The sequence below is a fragment of the Myotis myotis genome, unplaced genomic scaffold, assembly GCF_014108235.1.
Source record: "Myotis myotis isolate mMyoMyo1 unplaced genomic scaffold, mMyoMyo1.p scaffold_m19_p_4, whole genome shotgun sequence".
NCBI classification, from domain to species: Eukaryota; Metazoa; Chordata; class Mammalia; order Chiroptera; family Vespertilionidae; genus Myotis; species Myotis myotis.
This window is the reverse complement of record NW_023416346.1, coordinates 16,675,599-16,699,154: the sequence shown is the minus strand read 5'-3', so window position 1 is coordinate 16,699,154 and position 23,556 is coordinate 16,675,599. Positions and strand designations below refer to the sequence as shown.

General features: G+C 40.8%; 1 protein-coding gene across 1 annotated transcript in view; it reads left to right on the top strand.

Moving 5' to 3' along the window:
* Nucleotides 1–10,497, top strand: part of LOC118654347 (AF4/FMR2 family member 2-like) — a 220,416-nt gene extending 209,919 nt beyond the window's left edge. The window contains exon 4 of the mRNA XM_036305678.1: nucleotides 10,420–10,497. Coding sequence (XP_036161571.1) covers nucleotides 10,420–10,497 — 78 coding nt within the window. The remainder of the gene's footprint in view (nucleotides 1–10,419) is intronic.
* The last annotated feature ends 13,059 nt before the right edge of the window (nucleotides 10,498–23,556 follow it).

The following is a 23,556-nucleotide window of genomic DNA, read 5'->3' as shown; positions in this document are numbered from 1 at the left end:
TGATGACCTTGACACATACTTCATAGAGAAAAATATGTACAGCCAGACAAGTACCACCTCATCTTCTCATCTTTAATTTCTCCACCCCAACTGCTTATGTACCTAAGTACTGTGGCTTCTTTCCTATTACAATGGAAGTAGTATCCAAAAGTGTCCATGCTCCTATTTCAGGCTAACCCCTCCAATTGTGTCTCAATCCACTCTCTCCTTCTCAAGGTCTTGCTTTTACCTACTTTCTATTTTGCAACATTTTTCCCCTCTCCACTGATTCATACTCATTGGTATAAAAATATATCTTAATATCATCCCTCTTAAAAAAAGGGGGGGGGGAATCTTGACCTCCACATCACTACTACTTATCATCCATTTCTCTGCTCCCTTTCACGGTGGAAATTGTTTATGTACTTTCTCCATTTGCCCCTCTCATTCTCCCTTCAACACACTCCAGGCAGGTATGCATCCACAACATGTCACTGAAGCAACTCTTACCAAGGTTATCAGAGACCTAGATTTTTGCCAAACCCAATGGCTGACTCTGCATCCCTACCTTAATGGCCACTTTCTCTCTGAAACACTTTGTTCTCCCAACTTGTAGGACACTATGCTTACTTGATTTTCCTTCTGCATTCCTAGACACTAAGAATTCATGTTTGACTTTGAAATACATGACACATGGTGGATATGCTATGCTGTATGGAATGTAGACTCTTAGAAAAAGGTACTATAAATGGTCTTTTAATTCAGTTTTATCTTAGCATGAAATCAGTTTTATAGATGAAGCCTATAGTACATGTATGCTACATGCTTTATATGAGTTTTTATGTAATGGTTGTCTTCATAATTATGTTTGTACTAGAGGTCCGTTGCACAAAAATTTGTGCACTCAGTGGTGGGGGTGTCCCTCAGCCTGGCCTGTGCCCTCTCATGGTCTGGGACCCCATGGGGGATAACCACCTGCTGCCTTAGGCCCGCTCCCCGGGGGATTGGGCTTAAGCTGGCAGTCAAACATCCCTCTGGCAGCCCGGGAGCCCTTGGGGGATGTCTACTTGCCAGCAGGGAGCAGGCCTAAGTTGCAGTCGGACATCCTTAGCACTGCTGAGGAAGTGGGAGAGGCTCCCACCACCACCACTGTGCTGGCAGCCGTCAGCCTGGCTTGTGGCTGAGCAGAGCTCCCCCTGTGAGAGAGCGCTGACCACCAGGGGGCAGCTCCTGCTTGAGCGTCTGTCCCCTGGTGGTCAGTGTGTGTCATAGTGACCAGTCATTCCCAGTTGTTCTGCGGTTAGGATCAATTTGCATATTACCCTTTTATTATATAGGATAGAGGCCTGGTGCATGAGTGGGGGCTGGCTAGTTTGCCCTGAAAGGTGTCCCAGATCAGGGTGGGGATCCCACTGGAGTGCCTGGCCAGCCTGGGTGAGGGGCTGAGGGACATTTTCAGACTGGCTACACCCCCTTCAGTGTGGGGGTCCCCGCTGGAGTGCCTGGCCAGCCTGGGTGAAGGGCTGAGGGCCGTTTTCAGGCTAGCCACACCCCCTTCAGGGAGGAGGGGTTTTTCTGGGGTGCCTGGCCAGCCTGGGTGAGGGGCTGATGGCTGTTTTCAGGGTGGCCTCACCCCCTTCAGGGTGGGGGGTCCTTCTGGGGTGCCTGGCCAGTCTGGGTGAGGGGCTGATGGGTGTTTGCAAACTGGCTGAGCCCCCCAGTGAGGACCCTCACCCCATGAGGGTGTGGCCAGCCTGGGTTAGTGGCTGATGTCTGTTTGCAGGCTGGCCAAGCCCCCCAGTGAGGACCCTCACCCCATGAGGGTGTAGCCATCCTGGGTGAGGGGCAGATGGCTGTTTGCAGGCTGGCCATGGGCCCCAGCCACCCAAGCTCCCAGTGGAGACTGGCTGGAAGCAGGTATCTGGGATTTATTTATCTTCTATAATTGCAACTTTGTTGCCTTGAGCAGAGGCCACAGCCAGCCAGGGCAGGCAGGAAGCTTGGCTTCCTCCATCACCAGTACAACCAAGCCTCCTGGTTGCTCCAGCTCCGTGGCTGCAGGCTGCCAGCTTGATTGGGTTAATTTTCATATAGTTGCTCTGATTGGCTGGTGGGCGTGGCTTGGGGAGTAGCAGAGGTGCGGTCAATTTGCATGTTTCTCTTTTATTAGATTAGATTGGTTATTACAAAAATTACTTTGCATTTCCCATGTATTAAAAACCATCCACAAGGTAAGAGAAAAAGTACCTGGGGGTTGACAATTAGCATTAGGAATTCACAATGAAAATAATAAATGCTTAGGAGATAAGAGAATTGAATGTTGAGAAATACACTACTACATATAATGAAATATATGTTATATACAGAATAAATAGAAGGTGAATAAAATCCCAGAATCCAAAAGATACCTGAGAGATCATCTTGCCTGGCCACCAGTCCAACATGAAGTTGCTGTTATTTTGTAACAAAATGGGAAATATGAAAACAATGGTGTGTGTGAGTGTGTTGGCATAAATTTGCTTTTATATTTGAAAAAAAACTGTCATTCCAACCTTTTGGGCGTGATTTTTACAATGTACTTTCATGACAAAATAAAATGTTGATAATCTTATGTAGATATCCTATAGTTTTTGCACTGTTATGTGAAATACCAAATACTGGGAATGTGTAATATATTCCCATGCCTTTGTTGTATGAACTGGAGAGTGAGGAAGTGAATTGTCCAAAATCACACAGTTAATTCACAGTAGGGCATGTACAGGAAACTATTGTTTCCTGACTGTGAGTATGTTTTTCTTTTCACTACTTTATTAGATTATATTTACCTGAAAGTGAAATTACTGCCTTGCAATTGTTTAGTTGCTCCATACTATGAGAGTTTGATATGACCATGGAGCAGTCAGGTAACATTTACTCTTTAATAGTCAAAATTCAAAAGTGGACTTGTTTGATGTAATATATATATATATATATATATATATATATATATATATATTCAGGTTAGCCTTGTTAATGATGTCTATCGATAGAGGTCAGAAATTGCCTTACTTCAGTTCAATATCACATCTGTATTTTTACAATATCATCCTTTATTAAAAGAGATTATGGGCCTGCACATGAGATAGCAATTAAAGTTAATGGAAGTGCAATAAGAAGGGATTTCATAGAATCAAGACTAATCTTGAATGGTTCTTGTTGTGGCACTAAGATATGGACAGGACAGAAGTGTGAGCCCTGGGGAGTCAGATGCCTGCCATGAAATTTTAAAAGAAAGGGTACATGGCTGTAAGGTATTTGGGTTATAGGGGAGGCACCAAGAGCAGACAGAAGGCTGAGAAGAGCACAGGCAGGAAAGGGCGAATTGGGTCAGAGTCTGGAGGCTGGCAAAGAGAAATAGGAGGATACAGCTTGAGTATGAGCAATAGAATTAAGGATCTAGAAAAGAAGCCCAAAGAATGTACTAGGGCAGTGGTCGGCAAACTGCGGCTTGTGAGCCACCTGCGGCTCTTTGGCCCCTTGAGTGTGGCTCTTCCACAAAATACCATGTGCGGGCACACACGTACAGTGCGATTGAAACTTTGTGGCCCATGCGCAGAAATTGGTATTTTGTGGAAGAGCCACACTCAAGGGGCCAAAGAGCTGAATGTGGCTCGCGAGCCACAGTTTGCCGACCACTGTACTAGGGTATACAGAGGGGGTCTGACCATCGAGATCCTTGCCAGCAGAGACTGCACAGCCTAGGCAGGGGTATGGGCAGTAATACTAGCAGCCAGAGTGACCTCAATACCCAGCCAGGGTGACCAGAGGCAGGGTTTTTGGGCAGGGAGGGGCTGTAGGTCAGGCAGCCAGGTATTTCCAGATAGGCTCTTGGTTTCTTAGGGTAATCTTTCTATATGTCCTACCTTATTTTCCTTTAAGATGAAGCTCCCCTCCCCGTTTTTAGGTCACTCTTGTATAGAAACCAGTTATTAGACCAAATAAATGAAGAGTGAGCTAATGGCTATTCAGAGCTGACTGAATTAAGTACTCTTCACTTGAAATTCCATCTGTCATTAGGTACTCTCAGCTGGTGATGGGTCTTGCTGCATATGCATTCCCCTGTTGCTCATTCTTAATGTAATCAGTGAAGAGGTGAGTTCATAATAAAGCATATCACCCACACTTTCTCCACTTCTCCCACCCCCACTGCCCCTTCTCTGTGTTCTCTTATCCCCTCAAGTCCCACTCTAGCCCACTTTGTCACCTCAGTCAGAGTCATCAGATGGAGCAGCAGCAACCTGAATAGGATTTAATAAATAGTGACATTCACAAGATTTCTAGGGGCTAATTTACAAGGTGATCAAATTATCTACTCAATGGTCCCAAGGCACAGGGTACTGACACACCTTTCCAAGGTCCTTAGAGGGAATTTAGAATAGAAGGTGTTGATGGAGATTTATGATGCACACCCTAGCAGGCTAAGGTACTTTTATATACATCAGGACATCTCAACCCCACAGCAAGCCTAGAAGTAGATTTTTTAAAAAAATTCCCCTTATATACAGAGTGAAACAGAGGCTCAGAGATGTTCTGGTTTCAGAGCTGGAATTAAATCTAAGTTTGTCCAGCTTCAAAGACCAGGCTCCTTTCACTACCCCTTTATGCCCCCAGAAAATATAGTAAATCATCTCATTTATTTGCTCAAATAAATAAAATGTGATTGCTGTCTCTACCTTTTTAGTTTTAGTTCCATGTAAGATTCTGGGCAACAGGTAATTTTCTGTACTTGGCATAAAATGGCAAATGTTAAATTCCTTTGATTTTCACATTCTATTTTTGGTTACTTCTTTTCTTAGAGGGAATGGTGACTATTAGCCTGTTTTACATGGGATATTTTGACCATATAACTCCCTTAAAAATTGGCCAGAAAAAAATATTTTAATGTAAATATCAACTCTTTAGACACCCAGGACTGCATTAAAAAGAGATTAAAAGATGACCAAGTTGGCTTTAACATTTCACTGTTGTGAAATATCTTGTTTTCATTAAAGTTATATTACTTGAGGACTTCTGTCTGCAGCTTATGTAATATTAACTGTTCTCGTTTAATCACAGACTCATGAATACAAACTAGAATAGGGACAGGTTAAGGCGAGGCAGAAATCAACAGAGAGAAAAATCCTTATGTGAACTGGGTTTGAAGTTTTGGAAAACTTGGACTCCCTGCTGCCCCTTGCTTTTACAAATGACCAATGACGTGAATTAAAAAATTTTTTAAGGATAGAAAGCTCATTTGGTAATACAATTGAATAACCTGAGTTTTCATTTTATTAGTAATGCCATGCCAGGGGAGAACTGTGTGCTGTAAATCAATCATGGGGATAAATGTAGCAATTTATTAATGAAAATACAAACAGAATTAATTTAGAACCTGCATGTTGTCAGTCGTGGATATTGTTTTTAACTGGACCGATAGCACAGTATTTTGTGTTATTGGTATGTCACTCAGTGTCACTGGCACTTGTTAGGGGAATTCAAGCATTCATTGGCAATTAAACTTGCAACTTTCAAGTTTTTGTCTTTTTTATTAAATTTAGTGGGTTGACACTGGTGAACAAAACTATATAGTTTCAGGTGCATAATTTTACAACACATCATCAGAACACTGTATTTTGTGTTCACCACCCCAAGTCAAATTTCAGTCCATCACCATTTATCCTCCCTACACCCTCTTCCACCTCCTCCCTCATGCCCCTCCCTCAATCACTACACTGTTGTCAATGCCCATGAGTTTTTCTTTTTTTTCCCTTTTAGCTCTATTCCCCCACCTGATCCCTGACCCAGAACAACAACCTCTCCCTCTAACAGCTGTAAACCTGCTTTACGAAATCATTGCCAAGGTGGGATATACCTAGAATAGTGGGCTTTGATTGCCAGGTATTGTGAGGCAACCTCAGGATGATTTTAAGGGGAAAAATGACCTCAATCCCTTAATAATAATGTACTCAGAGGCATGCATTGAGCTCCTCCGGGTTAACAATGTGGTGATTATTATTCTTTTAATGTTTTACATTAATCTCAATGTTTTCTATTAGTGCTAGCTGCTGCTTATGTCTCTCAATGCCACAATCAGGGTATTTTTGATATCTTGTATTACCCTAATCGCCAAGAAGTATTCTCCAAACTGATTAATTCCAGAATGATTAAAACATCCTATGCAATTCATTTATTGTTGCTGCAGTTAATTGAATATTTGATTATTTAAAGGTACCCTGATTATTTCCTAAGATATGTATTTATCACTAGGCAGATGATCTGTGTGTGGTCTCTCTGTGGCTACATGGGGTGGCAGCCTACACTGTCACATGCATAGAGGGTAGGCACTTGTGAGGGCTCTCAGTCAATTCACCACCTGCCTGACGTGCGCCTGCCTTCCTGGCCTTCAGAAGACAACATTTGTGCCCAGCGCAAGAGGGTCTTTTGGGGCCAGGAGTGATAAGAGCACAGCCTTCTCTGTGTGGTGTGCAGCTTGCTTTCTGTTCCAGGAGGAGGGGTTGTAGAGGGGGAATGCAAAAGGACGCTGCAGCTTTGAGTGGCTAACTTGCGCTTTGTGGACTATCTGAATACTCAAGAGAGGATTTAAAGAGAAGAGAAGGTGGCTCCGGAATTAAACGGCAGTTTGGCAACTCATCGGATAGCAGTTCTAATCCCGGTATCACCACTGCTCTCTTCCCCAGTCTTCTCTCACACCTGTCTGAGTGATTCCAGAATTACTGCAAGAGGGGTGTGTGTCAGAAAAAGAGAGAGAGAGAGAGAGAGAGAGAGAGAGAGAGAGAGAGAGAGAGAGAGAGAGAGAGAGACATAGAGAGAGCAACTGGGCAAAATTTGGGCTGAGCTCTAGCCTTAGTTCAGCTTTCTTCCCCGGCGCGGCTCTGCAGGGAGCTCAGAGACTGGAGTGGCTTCAGGTGGCCCCACCACTTCTCAACCATGTCAAGTCCTTGGCCTCTCACTCCTATATGGAGTGAGGACTACAGTCAGGATCTCGGCGGCTGGGAGCTTCTGTCAGACATGACTCTGTCCACAAGCCCGGTAGGTACTATCTCCTGGACACCTAAATCAGACCTCCTGTATGGTATTGTCAGTATTGTCTGTTTCCCTTGTAAATGTTTGTCTCCCCAATTTGTATGGCATCTTGAGGGCACAAATTATGTTGTCTTTAGTTCTTTAAATACCCCCTCTTGGCACCATCCTGAGCATAGTGTGAATTCAATCCGGATTTGCTGTCTAAAGAAATGAATGGAAGAACTGATAAATAGGTGGAGGGGGTGAATGAATGCCATCCTATTACCCTTGTCATGATTACCTTACAATGTATATCCCAGTGGGTCTCTAATTGTTTGTTTTCCCATTCCATCTAGAGATGTAACTTAGAAAGAAAGAGGCCAAGTTTCATAGTTATTTGTATTAGCAACCCACAATACCTCACACTCTTCTAGGCACCTAGGAAATACTCGCTGGTTAAATCAAACACACTTGCCATGGGAAAAACACTCGCGGCTTGAATGTAATTGCCTGGCAGTGTAAACAGCTATAGGGCAGGGCTAGATGAGTTTGTGGAACTAGTGGCTCCATGTGAATGCTGCATTCCAGTATTTCCTTTAAAAAAATCTCAACATTTCATGTGGATGCATATTTATTTTGCTGCCCTTGCCTGTAGAGTTCTTCCCAATCCTGAGTGCTACCAACCGCAATAAGTCATTATTAGATTTGCTGTAAAACCCCAGAGTCCACAACTCTTTCTATTTTGACAGCATTTCCCCAATAAGGAAATGGATATTCATAATACCAGTTGTAGAGATGATATTTGCAGTTGACAAGAGTGAGTCAAATCTTACCTTGAAAAGACAAGAAGATTGGACTTAATAATAAAGCAGTAAGAACAGGACAAGGGGTAAAACCTCTTTGCGTGGGGCTTTGTGGGTTATAAAGCACATTCACATTATTTATTTCATTTGCTGCTTACAGAAACGCTGTGAGATTTTAAAGGAATAGATGTTGTTATTACCATTATTTTATTTTACAATTGGAAAAAGTGGAACTTTAAAGGATTAAAGTTACAAAGTCCAGCTCCCTGGTGATAGGGTCAGGACTCCCACCCAACATTTATACTCATAAATGTTGTGTCTGCATATTGCTAATATATTTACTCTAATTAAAAAGTTAATGTTTATGCATTTGTATGAAAAAAGGAGAACAAAGACCTCATGAGAGTGGGACATACATTTTTAGCCCAGGCAGCCTACACTGATACAATGCAATAGCAATATTAAAGATTGAAGACTTTGCTATAGTCATTTTGATCTTTGTGTTTGGGGAAGGTATTCATTAGAAGTTTAAGAACTGTCTTGGAAAATAGTTATTGGAGCACTGAACAATGGAATGAGATTTTATTTGCTGTTAAGAATAATCAGTTGAGTTCTATAATCTGGTAATAGACCACTATCTCCCAGTATATTGTCTGTAAGTATTCATTCTGTGCAATTGTAATAATTGTTAATGGGGGGTATTGCAAATACTAAAAACTCAAGAATTCAGTCAAGAAAATTGGGAAGTGCTGCATTAAACTAATTAGATAGGTGTCACGGAGCCTTTAATTTGCATCACGATCTCCAAGAGGCAGATAGATTGCAGCACTTCTCAGTTATTTGGACATGCACCTAGGAAATACTCGCTAGTTAATTATTTCATTTGAAGAACTAGTGTCCATGGGATGATCTCCTTTGTAGCACTTGCCACAGTTACAGTTTTACATTAACTATGTGATTCTTCATGTCTGCCTTCCTCTTGAATCCGCAAACTCCATGACAGAAGAAACTTTCCTTTTGCTTCCTATTGTATCTGTGCCTACTGCAAGTCTAGTGGCACAGACCCTGGCCCTCGAAAATATTTCCTTAATGAACGGATAAATTAACAAAGAACTGTGCTAGGCCACCTAGAGTTCCCTATAAAAAATCTACATTTAAGGTTCTTTACAATGTGTGTCCAGCCAACTTTTTTAGCCTTTCTTTCTACTGTTCTTCTACTCGGTATTAGAATATGATTGTTTTTGGAAGGGTGACTGTATAATTTATCATCCAAACGGGGACATTTTTTAGGTGGAAAGAGGGCACTATCAATTAATTATGCCAAGGTAACCCAGGCTGGATGGCCACTCATTGCTGGTGACTGTTTCTCAGCCTGCCTCCCCCACTATGGATTTTATGCTACTTGGAGCAGGTAACTTTACATGGAGAAGGTATTCAATAAATATTAGCTGAAATTAATGCATTCACAGTAGCAACTTTAATGCTAAGTTAAGATTTGCTGATGAGTTTAACATATATTTTAACTTCAAGGGAAACTAGGTCCATATTCTAGTACCCATTTCCTGAAATATAATTATGTTCATATTCAAATGTGTCAGAGTAACTAAGGGATTATGACTTAATTGTCCTGTAAGAGGCCTGGAACATGTGGACTCTGTGGCAGTGCTCTCTGCATAAAACGAGCCTTTTACATCCCAAGGCAGTGAATCAAAGAGAGCAAATATTATCTTTACCAGAACTGGAGGGAGATGGAAATGACGAGATTGCAATCCTGGACAGGGTGAAGGTATGAAAGAGAGAATTAAGAATGTTGGGGCAATGCCCATACCTGCACAGGTGACATCATGCCCAGAAGACCTTTGTCCAGGTGGCTCTCAAGTCCTCTGTCATGCATTGTTTTATAGCTGGTGTCTCACTTTGGTGTTTGGATTCTTGCTTTCATTATGGAGTCCCTGGAGGAAAGGGCCAACTGCCAGACATGGAGTACATTTCTGCTAGTTGATTGAATTTTGGTTGATTAGAAAGGTGTCACACTGGGAAAGATGGCTCATGGGATTAACTGTGTATTTGTAAGAGTCTAAGTGCCAAGGAAAGCATGCAGTTTACATAGGAGTTTTACCCTGTTTTCAGTAAGAATTGTAGGCATCTGGTTGGACTCATAAGTTCAAAAGAGAAATTAATTTAATCATAGAAGTGTTTCATATAGACCTCATCTTTTAAAAATCTGTGATTATGAATAACACACTAAATTATATCAGAAGGTCAAAGAGGCCTTAAAGATCAGGAAGTTGAACTCCTTCTTTGAATAAATGAGCAAAGTGAAGTCTGGTCAATGGAGAAGGATGGCTCAGTGTCCAACAGCAAATCAGTGACAGAATGAGGCACTCGCTTTCTGCACCTTGCACTGTGGTCTTACTGTTTCATTAAAGTAAAATAAAATTGGCCATTTGCAGATACTTTCTGCTTTGTATTTAATAAGGAGAAACCACATTGATACCTATATTTAATTTCTTTACAATTTTTCCTAAATAGTAAAAATATTATGCAATAAGCTTCTCTGAAAGTAACTAGATTGTTTTATGTTTATTTTGTTTAGGTAAGCCTTCCCAGTGATCCAAGCTGTGTTGACGAAATCTTGCGGGTGAGTTTAAACCTTTATTTCTGTGCCTTTTAATAATGAAGCAATATATCTGCTTAAACTGTTTAAAGTAATTACTGTTCTGTTTCCAGGAGTATAACTTCAAGACCCTTCTGCTTATACCTCCTGTCTCATTCTTACCTGTCATGCCCATCCTTTAATCAAACTAGTATCTTAATCTCACCAACCTTCTGTCCCATTCTGACATCCGTATGGCTCTTTCTTTTGGAGTCTGAATGGAATTAGTACCTGTTTAAGGAAACTTTCCCTGTTTAAACATCTTACCCCAAATTTTTGCCTTTCTGCTTTCTGGGATCTCAAGTCAATGTCATTGTTGTCTCCCACTACATTGTTGATGGCACATGGTTATGTAAATTGTAGCCTATAAGGATGGTATGAGATGTGGAAGCGAGGATGGGAAGAGAAACAAGAATGATGGCCAGTTGTGAGAAATGATACTGATGGGAGTGAATTTGTGCCTGAGAATAGCATAGAGACAGCAAAAATTTATAAATGGTGGCACTAACCTCTCCCAAAGTAAATGATTAACCAAAAGCAAAAACCAACGCCAAGCCAGAAAAACGTATATCCTGTCTCTGGCTTTTGGCATCATGAGGCAATATGGTACATGAAAAATAGGAGTCATAGGAGAGAGGTCCAGTCCTGCCTCCACAATTTGTCATTTGTATGATTTGTACAGATGACTTCATTTTTCTGAATCTCCCTTTCTTTTCTGTAAAATAGGACAATAATACCTGTCCTAATTCCCTTATAAGCTGCCAAGTAGTATATAAATGTTTATTCTATCTAATAATAGACAAATAGGGTAATAAACCATACCTCCGCTACACTTCCCATTGGCTAATCAGGGCAATGTGCAACTTAACTGCCAACCAAGATGGCGGCTGACAGCCACGCAGCTGAAGCGAGCAGGAGGTTTGCTTGTTCCAGTGATGGAGGAAGCCAAGGTTCCCTGCCTGCCGCGACCCGGCTCTGAGCTCCTGAAGCAACAGCTTCAAAAGCAACAATGTTTCAAGTATATAAGCTAAACAAACCCCAGATACCTGCTTTCAGCCAGCCGGAGCCTCAGAGCTGGAGCAAGCAGGACGGCAACAGTGTTTCAATTATAGAAGACAAACAAACCCCAGATACCTGCTTTCAGCCAGCCGGGGCCACTCATGCACCAGACCTCTATCCTATATAGTAAAAGGGTAATATGCAAACTGACCCTAACAGCAGAAAGATTGGGAATGACTGGTCACTATGACACACACTGACCACCAGGGGGCAGACGCCCAATGCAGGAGCTGCCCTCTGGTGGTCAGTGCACTCTCACAGGGGGGAGCTCTGGTCAGTCACAAGCCAGGCTGATGGCTGCCAGTACAGCGGTGGTGGTGGGAGCCTCTCCTGCCTCCTCAGCAGCACTAAGGATGTCTGACTGCAGCTTAGGCCTGCTCCCCGCTGGCAAATGGACATCCCCCAAGGGCTGCCGGGCTGCCAGAGGGATGTCTGACTGCCAGCTTAGGCCCAATCCCCCGGGGAGCAGGCCTAAGCCAGCAAGTGGTCATCCCCCGAGGGGTCCCACACTGCGAGAGGGCACAGGCCGGGCTGAGGGACCCCCCCCTCCAAGTGCACAAAATTTTGTGCACCAGACCTCTAGTTATTATGATAAATGATTATCACTGTGGCCAGGAGGAAACCAGGTAGGATTTCCATTTGGGAAAGAATCTGTGTGCCAGTTAAAATTCTGCATCCCCTTTCCTCACTTACCACAATCACTCCAATTCCCCCTGAGACTCTCAGAACTAAGTGCTTCTTAGAAGTCCAGTTTTTGAATCAAACCCTGTGAAATCACAGCCAAAGGATTAATAAAGAGCAGAAAACTGTTTACTATCAAATTGAATAGCCACACGATTTTAACTTTTGTGGATATTCATGTAACTTTTTAGCTAAAAATCATTGTTAATGACTATTAAAATGGAGTCCTATCACTCTGATCAGAGATGAGACTATCTGAATTAGGGATATGCTGGCTACTTTTATGAGACCAGTAACCCCTTAGTCATCTTTTTTTTGGAATCCAAGGGTCTGAGTGTGGGGTGGTTGACTGTTATGAAATCCATGAGTGTGATGTACCCTGGGAACCCAGTCTCTTGCTCTTTCCATTGAGTGAACAAAGGTCAGATACATCAAATATAGCAAATCTTTACTTGTGTGATGGCTGTGTTCTTTAAGGACACATATTACCCTGGTCTTTACAGTAGTCTTATTTTTCCAAATGATGTCAGTGGTCTTTTATTACCTCCCAAAGGAATGCTAGACGCATTTCAAAAATCACTACCTAATCTGTTACAATTGAAATCTCTGCTTAAGAGCAACCTGGCCCAGGTGCCTAGGGGGCTCACACTGTGACTAAGTGAGGGGAGTGGGTGAACACCTGTCAGGGGCTGGCAACTCCAGTCTGCTGGAGACGCCACTTAGAGAAATAAAATGTCACTTAAATGTGGAAAGAAAAAAAAGCAGGTTATTTTAATAAGTTTGTAAAAGCTAGCACCCTTTGAGAGAGTAAAATGTGTTCTGTTTGTATAAGAGAATCTAGTGAATTGTCTTTTCTTACTTTTTTGAGGGGCTATAGGTTATTTTATTTTTTAATTTATTGATTAAGGTATTACATATGTGTCCTTTCCCCCAATTACCCCCCACCCTCCCACTCATGCCCTCACCCCCCTGTTGTCTGTGTCCATTGGTTAGGCTTATATGCATGCATACAAGTTCTTTGGTTGATCTCTCCCCATTACCTCCACCCTCCCCTACCTTCCCTCTGAGGTTTGAGCATCTGATCAATGCTTCTCTGTCTCTGCATCTGTTTTTGTTCATCAGTTTATGTTGTTCATTATATTCCATAAATGAGTGAGATCATGTGATACTTATCTTTCTCTGACTGGCTTATTTCTCTTAGCATAATGCTTTCCAGGTCCATCCATGCTGTTACAAATGGTAAGAATTCCTTCTTTTTTACCACAGTGTAGTATTCCATTGTGTTGATGTACCACAGGTTTTTAATCTATTCATCTGCTGATGGGCACTTAGGCTGTTTCCTAATCTTAGCTATGGTGAATTTTGCCACTATGAATGTAGGAGTGCATATATCCTTTCTGATTGGTGTTTCTAGTTTCTTGGGATATATTCCTAGAAGTGGGATCACTGGGTCAAATGGGAGTTCCATTTTTAGTTTTTTGAGGAACATCCATACTGTTCTCCACAGTGGCTGCACCAGTCTGCATTCCCACCAGCAGTGCATGAGTGTTCCTTTTTCTCCACATCCTCTCCAGCACTTGTTGTTTGTTGATTTGTTGATGATAGCCATTCTGACAGGGGTGAGATGGTACTGCCTTGTCATTTTGATTTCCTTCTCTGGGATGATTAGTGACTTTGAGCATGTTTTCATATGTCTCTTGGCCTTCCTTCTGTCTTCTTTCAAAAAATATCTATTTAGGTCCGTTGCACATTTTTTGATTGGATTGATTTTAGAGAGAAAGGAAGGGCCATAGCCTGTTTGTCTTAATTAATAGAGTGTCTGCTGTGGACTGAAGGGTCCCAGATTTGATTGTCGTCAAGGGCATGTACCTTGGTTGCAGGCTCCATCCCTGGCCCTGATCGGGGCATGTGCAGGAGGCAACTAATCAATGTGTCTCTTTCACATCAATGTTTCTCTTTGTGTGTTTATCCCTCTCCCTTCCACTCTTTATAAAAATTGATGGAAAAATATCCTCAGGTGAGGATTAACAACAACAACAACAAAAGTAGAGAGAGAGGAGGAGGAGAGAGAAAGAGGGAGTAGAGAGCTGCCTCCTGCATGTCTCCTACCAGGAATCAAGCCCACAACTTGGGCATATGTCCTGACCGGGTATTGAACCAACCCTTAAGTGCTGAGACAACTCTCAACCAACTAAACTATTTCAGCCAGAGCTATAATTCTTTTCTTTTTTTAAACACCATTAATGGGTGGGCTTTTTTAAATTGAAGAAGACATATTTCATTTACCATGCTTGGAATAAAAATAGGCTTTCTGAAGTTTATGTCCTATAATTTATTACTAATTCTTAAACTTTTACAGACTGAATTTCATGGAACAACAGAGTTCTTACTGTATATTTTGTTATCACACATTCACATTTCTATTTGTTTAATGGTCTTAGTGTCCTTTGGATGGCTCTACAGTCTCTCTCTGTCACTTTTCTCTCCATCTGCCTCCTTCTTGGAGGGAGTACCTTTACTATTTATCGCCAACTCTTTCCAACACCCTCAATGCTTTCCAAACTAAGCAGAGTCCAGAGCAAGTGAGGTCATCTTCTCTTCCTTACTGAAATAGCGCTATGTAGAGGAAGGAGACCAGGGACAGGGAGAACTGGCCTCTAGTTGCTCATGACATTCCATCACTGCCTAACTGTGTAGCTTTTTAATCTTTTCATCTAGAAAACAAGTGGTGATTATTCACCTTTCCACCTCACCATCCACCTGCAATGAAAGAATCTTTAAAGTGTAAATTCTTTGCATATTTAACATGGAGATCTCTATATGTTTGCTCTCTTAACTTTTCCAACCTCCCTGATCCCCCCTTTTTTCCTCTATAGCACTGCAGAAAAATGTATGCAAACCCACTTTATTTAACATAGGGACAAACTTCTTTTATTAATGAAGGCCAACACAAATTACCTCTCCCCAACTCTCAGCCCATCAGTGCCCAAGTAATGGAAATGCTTTTGCCTAATGCATTTTATTTTGCCCCGCCTTTTTTTAAAAATGCTGTTCAAATTCAAATCAGTTGGCTTTCTCTGAAAGTTTCTATTACCATTACTCTGATAGTGGGTTCAGCTTCCTTTCAGACCAGCACTTCCACTTCTCCTTGTTTGCTTGCACTCCAAGTTCTCATACTAGGTTGTAGCTTACCTTGTCTGATCGTCCAGAGCCCACTTGACCTGATATAGCAACCTTATTTCCCTATAGCACAACTGGTTTTCAAAGCACTTGAACATTGTTATCTTATTTTTATCATAAGAAAAATGTTAGTTCCTTACATTACTATATCAGGAAGTTGAGACCCAAAGAGGTTATAAATGACCTGCAGTCTATGGTGAGGCTAGTATATGGCAAAGGAGAAATAGAACTCAGACTTCATTTTGCACTACACCTAACTGTCAACCACCTTATTCACAAACCTACAGCCAGTATCCTTTAATTAAAAAATAAATATTGCTTAAATTCTATTTCTGATCATATGTGCAAAGGAAATAAAAGCACTAACTCAAAAAGATATCGGCACTCCCATGTTCACAACAGCATTATCCACTATAGCCAAGACATGGAAACAACCTGAGTGCCCATTGATGAATGAATGGATAAAGAAGGTGTGTTTGTGTGTGTGTGTACTGGAATAGTATTCAGCCATAAAAAAATGAGGAAATCCTATTTATTTGTGACAATATGTATGGACCTCAAAGAAGACAAATACTATATGATCTCATCTGTATGTGGAATCTAAAAAAAAAACCCAAAAACAAAAGCATAGAAAAAGAGATTAGACTTTTGTTTATCAAAGACATAAGCAAGGGGAGGGTAAATTGGAGGAAAGTGATAAAAAAGTACAAATTTACAATTATAAGATAAACTAGAGGCCCAGCATATTATTGAAATTGTGTGAGGAGGCGCCCTACCTCCCACCATGTGAGGAGGCACCCCGAGAGCTGCCACGGAGTCAGGCCTGACTGGCACTGCAGGCGGCTGGGACCCACGCCTGACTTCTGCCCCAAGCCCCCCCTGACCCCTGCCTGTGTCCGGTCTGGGCTGCCGGAGCCACCACGCCAGCTTGGGCAGGACCCCAGTGTCTGTCTCTGTCTCTGCTCTGGGCCTCACCTGGGCGCACAACCTCCTCCTGTCTGGTCGTGACCCATTATGGTGTCCTGGCCTAATTTGCATACACACACACACACACACACACACACACACACACACACTAGGGAGGTAATGTCCAACACAATGACTGTAGTAGTATATGCTGTGTGGCACATAGGAAAATTGTTAAGAGACTGAATCTTATGAGTTCTCATCACAAGAAGAATTTTTTCCTTTTTTTATTTTCTTTTTGTTGTATTTATATGAGAAGATGGATGTTAGCTGAACCTATTATGCTAATAATTTCACTATATAAAATCAAATTATCATGCTGTACTCCTTGAACTTATACAGAGAGATATATCAATTATTTCTCAATAAAACTGGAAAAAGTAAGACCAGTAAAAATGTTTCAGACACTGGCTGATTTATTTTAGAAGCTTTGACTAAGAATACCAGCAAACCAGCATACGTTGAGCAGGTTTGGAGAATTAATTATTTCTTCCTGCTATTCTTAATATTTTCAAATCTCACTTCAAATAATAATAATAAATTACTGCTATTAATAAAATAAATAGCAGCAATAATGTGCTACTTACTGTATGCCAGGCACACTACTTAAGCACATTATGTCATTTTCTCTTCATAACAGCCCTAATAGATTGTCTTATTAATCACATTTTACAAAATAGGAAAGGGTAAAACCCAGAGAGGTTAAGTAATTTGCCCCCAGGTCTCTGACAATGTCATGTCATGCATTCCCTCTGTTCCTGTTGGTTTACCTGAATCCATTCACAATTCACAAGTTCAAGTTCACTTTATAATTATGACATCAACCAACATTTCATTTCAGCTTTTTTGTTTCCTTAATTTGTACAAATTCAGTTATGTCAAAATAATTTCAAGCAGTTTTTCAAACAAACCAGAATTAACCAACCTACAGCACTTTTCTGCCAAACTGCCCTTCTCCCACATAATAAGTTGCATAAATTCAGATGTTTTACTACTTGTCAAGAACATTATTGCTTATTATAAATTTTACAAATCAGAAACTTTAAGGCAGTAATCAGCTCAGTGCAGCCCAGCCTGTGTACCTGATTTCATCAGCATTCCATTTTCTCTTGAGAGTCAAGCTACCCTCAAGAACAAATAGAAATGAAAAATAATAACAATTCTGGCCCCAGTGATGGCATTTTGGAGTTACAATTCATCTATCATTTGAGGGATTTCTAAGCTGCTCATATGTAATAATGTGAGCAGCAGCAGAAGCTTCTGTTTTGAGCTCCACGGGGTTTTATGGGTCCTAGAGTAATCATTTCTGTAAGAGTTGATCCAAGGAGAGCAGCATGTACTAAATGCTACTAGCTAAGGATGGATGTTCCATGATTAATTGTTCTGCAATGGTATGATTTATTTATTCCTAGAAAGGATTTACTTTAAGATATCAATAAACTATCAATTAAATCATTTCTAGAGTAAAGATGCATATATAATGTTTCTCTTGGATTTGACACTGAACAGATTGTGTTTCCTACCAAAGTACATTCAGTAGTTGATAATTTTATAGCCAAACATCTGTAAGGGTAATTCACTGTTTGTGAGGGATGCAAAATTTGCTAGCTTGAATTTAGGGAACATGATTTTATAAACTGAATTGTCTTACAGATCTCTCCCTACCATATGAATTAGGTTGGCAAACACTGACATAGGTATCTCTTTTTTACTACAACATGATCTGTGTTTACAGCCTTCTAAATTATGGCAATTCTACTTATTAGGTCTGTGTTTAAGTTACAGTTTCAGCATGGATAAAAATTACTAAATAATTGCAGGATGAAAATGTAGAATATTTTCTATTTTTTTAAAGTGGAAAAATGAAAAGGACCATCTTAAAGGTGAGGGGGAAAAATGAGCCAGGGAACAAAATTGGTCAGATAATTGTGTCTGAAAGTATATTTGATTATATTTTCATAAATGTGCAGAATAATAAAATACATTTCAATAAAATTTATTTGCTAAATTTAACCAATAATTAGGCAATTGATTTTATATTCTGTCATATTAATGTATAAATAATGTTCAAATGGAATCATGCAAATAATTTTCTGTATAGCTGTCTTAAATACTAATATTTTCAGAATGTTTTAAAAACATCTATCTTATTCTGGTATGAACTTTTAAAATTATAGTTTTTTGTAATAGTAATATAGTGATCCATCCAAGAAAGATAACAATTGCTAAATATAATTTAGACTATAATTAATGTTAACAATGATGGAGTCAAATAAATGAACTAACTAATAATAGTACCCTCTGCTATTCTGATGACTAGCTCTTACCTAATGACATTGGGAAATATGTAAATTTGTCAGCAGGTGAAAATGCCCTTGACTGGGTAAATTATGTCGAGTATTACCCTTTCTGAAGCTAATTCAAAGCACTAATGGACTTAATATGTAGTGTGCCTATGTAAGGTGAGCTATTCATTGAACAAATTAGCCTGTAAGAGATAGTAACCATTATTTCCCTACCAGTAATCATTTCCTTTTCTCAACACAAACCAACCCAGAAGAAAGATGCTAAATTTAATTATAACAACTATTATGTGAACAATGTAGGTATGCCATCCGGTGTGCTTCCAAATGCACTTAGAGACTGTCAAGCAATTTAAATATTTTCATGTGGAATCTAGGGGGTTTGCATCTAGTATATGATGTGAATTTTAAATGATTATACAGACGTCACTGGGAAAATGAGTAATGTGAGTAACAAGGTGACTGGCCCAGTGAATCATGGGAAACTGTCAAATGGGGACATGTCAAGGAAGAGATGATGTCAAATGCCAGTAACTTAGCAACTTAGCATTTAGCTGCCCAGGGAGTAAGCAGGCGTATCCCCTTTAAAATAGCTGAATAAATATACGAGTCCCTATATATCTTAGGCGTGCTATAAAAATAAGTCTGTTTCCTGTCAACCTGTTCATTTTTGTGAATATGGTGATTTATTATTTTCTATTGAATTGAATGAAAGCAGGTTAGAATTTAAGCCATGTGTAGAATTTATACCTGCTTCCTGTATCTTGGGTATACAGAGAGAGTAACAAAACAATGTATTAGTTTCCCAAAAAGCATTCTAGGCTTCTCTGAAAGATGTAATAGCTTCCAACTGTTATTTGGGAAGCAGCCTTTTGTCCTGGCTATACTTCTAGGATTGGGTTGGGAGGGGGGGGGAGGTGGTAAAGCAAGGGACATTAACCATTCCATTTGCATCTGTGTAAAGGAAAAAAAAAACAGTGTCTCTGGAAAATGCATTGAGAAAAAAATAACCTCTCAGAATCAATTTGATAGGAACCTTCCACTTTTGAAATGAAAAAATAAAACAAGATTTATCCCTTCTCTTTTTATCACCAAATGCATGTGGAGAATGAGAAAAAGAGATCTTAAATCCATAATGATCTAACTAGAAGACATCCATAAGCCTAAATCACAATTTATTTTATGAAGGCAAAACAGGGAAGAATCCAAAAGACAGTTCTCATAGCCATGAATCTGAGGCATAGCTGACGAATCACTGATTTGCAGGATAAGTGACATACCACAAAAAGGAAAAACAATATTGGAGTAATGAGAAAGAGTATGATGGTTTGTGATCGGAGTTTCATGGACCAAGCCTGGGACATACATATTTTGAGAAGTGGGAAAGGAAGGATTGAATGAGAAATTACATAACTAATTCACATTTGTGGGAAGCACTTTGTTGCTGAAGCAAACTGGAAGAGTGAGATGCTGCTTTGTGAGAAATCTGAAGAGCTGATGTCTCTTGATAAGATAGAAGTAAAGGCCAAAGCAGTTATTGGTTACACATCCTCATGTTCAGAAGATATTTCTGCTAATCTTGGATGAAGCCATAGACCTCACTGCCACAAAAACATCCTTCCAATAACTGGTCCAGAAATAATTCTTACTAATAAAACATTAACAATAATAAAAATAGGAATCATCAAAAGAACTATACAAAAATACACTCCAAAAAAAGCATATGATAAAAAGTGTAGCAGGAAAAAGTATTGTCAGGGAACAAATTAAAGCTATGACCAACATAGTTGCAAGAATTATTTTTTTTTTATAAAAAACAATTTTATCTAAAAAACAAACAAACAAAAAACAAGAGCCAAAGCAGTGTTACAAGAGCTAAAAGATGCTATTTTAATGACAGATAAATTGAGAACTGCAAAACATATAAAACAAACAATAATAAGGAGAAATAACTTCTCAGATACAGACAAATTTAAAATAATCATGAGTACCACTTTACTCACCTCTTTATAAATAAATATAATCATCTAGATGAGATGGACAATTTTTCTAGTTAAATATAATTGACAGAAACTGACTCCAGAAGTGAAATCATACGGTACTTGTCTTTCTCTTACTGGCTTACTTCATTTAGCATAATGCTCTCCAGATCCATCCATGCTGTCACAAAAAGGTAAGATTTCCTTCTGAACAAAATAAACTAACAAACAAAACAGAAACAGACATAGACATAGAGAAGAGACCCACAGCTGTCAGAGGGAAGTTTGGGGCTGGGTGAGAAAGGTTAAGGGATTAAGCAAAGAAAAAACAAAACAAAAACCTCATAGACACAGATAGCAGTATGGTGATTACCAGAGGTAAAGGGGGTCGGGGAGGTAGAAGTGGGTCAAGAGGGATAAATGTTGATGTTAGAAGACTTGACTTGAGGTGATGAACACACAATACAATATACAGGTAATGTATTATAGAATTGTATACCTGAAACCTATATAATTTATTAACTGATGTGACCCCAATAAATTTTTAAAAACTGATTCCAGAAGATAGAAAATTTAAATAGAGTTATCACCATCAATTAATTGTAAAATAATCCCACCCATTAATGAAATCATCACTCCAGATGGGGTTTCATGGGGCAAGTCAACCAAACCATTTAAGGAATAATACAGGTCAACTGTTCCAAAATATAGAACAAGAAAAAAAATTTGCAAAATATCTATACTAATAAAAGGGTAATATGCTAATTAGACCAGGTGACCTTCTGGGCAATGCCATGGTGGCAGGGCCGAGGCAGAGGTGGTTAGGGGCGATCAGACCAGGAAGGGAGGGAAATTGGGGGGTGATCAGGCTTGCAGGGGGTGCAGTTGGGGGTAAGTTGGCTGGCAGGGGGGCCATTTGGGGGTGAGCAGGCTGGCAGGGGGTGGCAGTTGTGGGCGAGCAGGCCAGCAGGGGGGGAAGTTGGGGGCAATCAGGCCAGCAGGGGGGCAGTTGGAGGTTAGCAGGCCAGCAGGCAGAGTGGTAAGGGGCAATCAGGCAGGCGGGCAGGAGAGTGCTTAGGAGCCAGCAGTCCCAGATTGCAAGAGGGATCCCAGATTGGAGAGAGTGCAGGCTAGGCTGAGGGACACCAACCCCCCACCCTCCATGCATGAATTTCATGCACTGGGCCACTAGTTTCTTTAGAAAAGCCAAAGTAGCACATAGTGATACCAAAATTTCTCAAAAAAAGTATACAAAAAAGAAAAAAAATTATGGATAACATCACTTGTATATATTGATGCAATTTTCTCAATGAAATACTAACAAAGAGAACTGTAAAGGATATGCTGCATGACTAAATAGATTTTATTCCAGGAATGTCAGGCTGGTTTATACTAAGATATTGATTAATATACTAACTTTATATGAATAGAATGAAAAAGAAAATATATTAATGTCTTCATACATGCTCAAAGATGCTTGACAAAACTCAACCCTTATTCTTGATAAAATAAAAATAGATGGAAACATCCTTAATGTGATAAAGTATATTCATTTCAATCTAAAAATCTAGTGTCACTTTGCAGAGAAATTCTAGGAACATTCCCATTATAGTCAAGAAAAAAACTAGAGTCTTTACTACCATTATTATTTAACTAGAGGCCTAGTGCACAAAAATTTGTGCACTTGGGGGTGTCCCTCAGCCCAGCCTATCACCTCTTGCAGTCTGGGACCCCTCAGAGGATGTCCACCTGCTGGCTTAGGCCCTCTCCCTGGGGGATCAGGCCCAAGCTGGCAGTCAGACATCCCTCTGGCAGACTGACAGCCCTTGGGGGATGTCCACTTGCCAGCAGGGAGCCGGCCTAAGCTGCAGTCAGACATCCTTAGAGCTGCTGAGGAGGCAGGAGAGGCTCCCACCACCACCGCTATACTTGCAGCCATCAGCCTGGCTTGTAGCTGAGCAGAGCTCCCCCTGTGGGAGTGCACTGAAAACCAGGGGGCAGCTCCTGAATTGAGCATCTGCCCCCTGGTGGTCAGTGTGTGTCATAGTGACCAGTCATTCCCAGTCATTCTGCTGTTAGGATCAATTTGCATATTACCCTTTTATTATATAGGCTAGAGGCCTGGTGCATGAGTGGGGGCCAGCTGGTTTGCCCTGAAGGGTGTCCCAGATCAGGGTGGGGGTCCCGCTGGAGTGCCTGGCCAGCCTGGGTGAGGGGCTGATGGCTGTTTACAGGCTGACCACACCCCCTTTAGGGTGGGGGGTCCCCAGTGGGGTGCCTGGCTAGTCTGGTTAAGGGGTTGAGGGCCATTTTCAGGCTGGCCAAGCCCCCCTGGTGACAGAAGCTCCCAGCCTCTCCTTTCTTTCTTTTTTTTATTCTGGAATTTATTTACCTTCTATAATTGAAACTTTGTAGCCTTGAGAGGAGCTCAGAGCCAGCCAGGGTGGTCGGGAGGGAAGCTTGGTTCCTCCATCGCCAGGGGCAGCCCGCTCCTGCTCGCTCCAGCTCCGTGGCCATGGCTGGCTGAAAGCAGGTATCTGGGGTTTATTTACCTTCTATAATTAAAACTTTGTTGCTTTGAGTGGAGCTCAGAGCTGCTGCGGCAGGCGGGAAGCTTGGCTTCCTCCATCATTGGGGCAACCAAGCCTCCTGTTTGCTCCAGCTCCGTGGATACTGGCTTCCAGCTGCCGTCTTGGTTAGGTTAATTTGCATATAGTCACACTGATTGGCTGGTGGGCATGGCTTAAGGCATAGCAAAGGTATAGTCAATTTGCATATTTGTCTTTTATTAGTGTAGATATTGTTCTGAAGTTTACCCATGGCAATTACACGAACTGAAAAATAAGAGGTATTAAAATGGGAGAGAATGTGTAAAATAATTATTTGTAGGATATAGTTTTCCTGAAAAA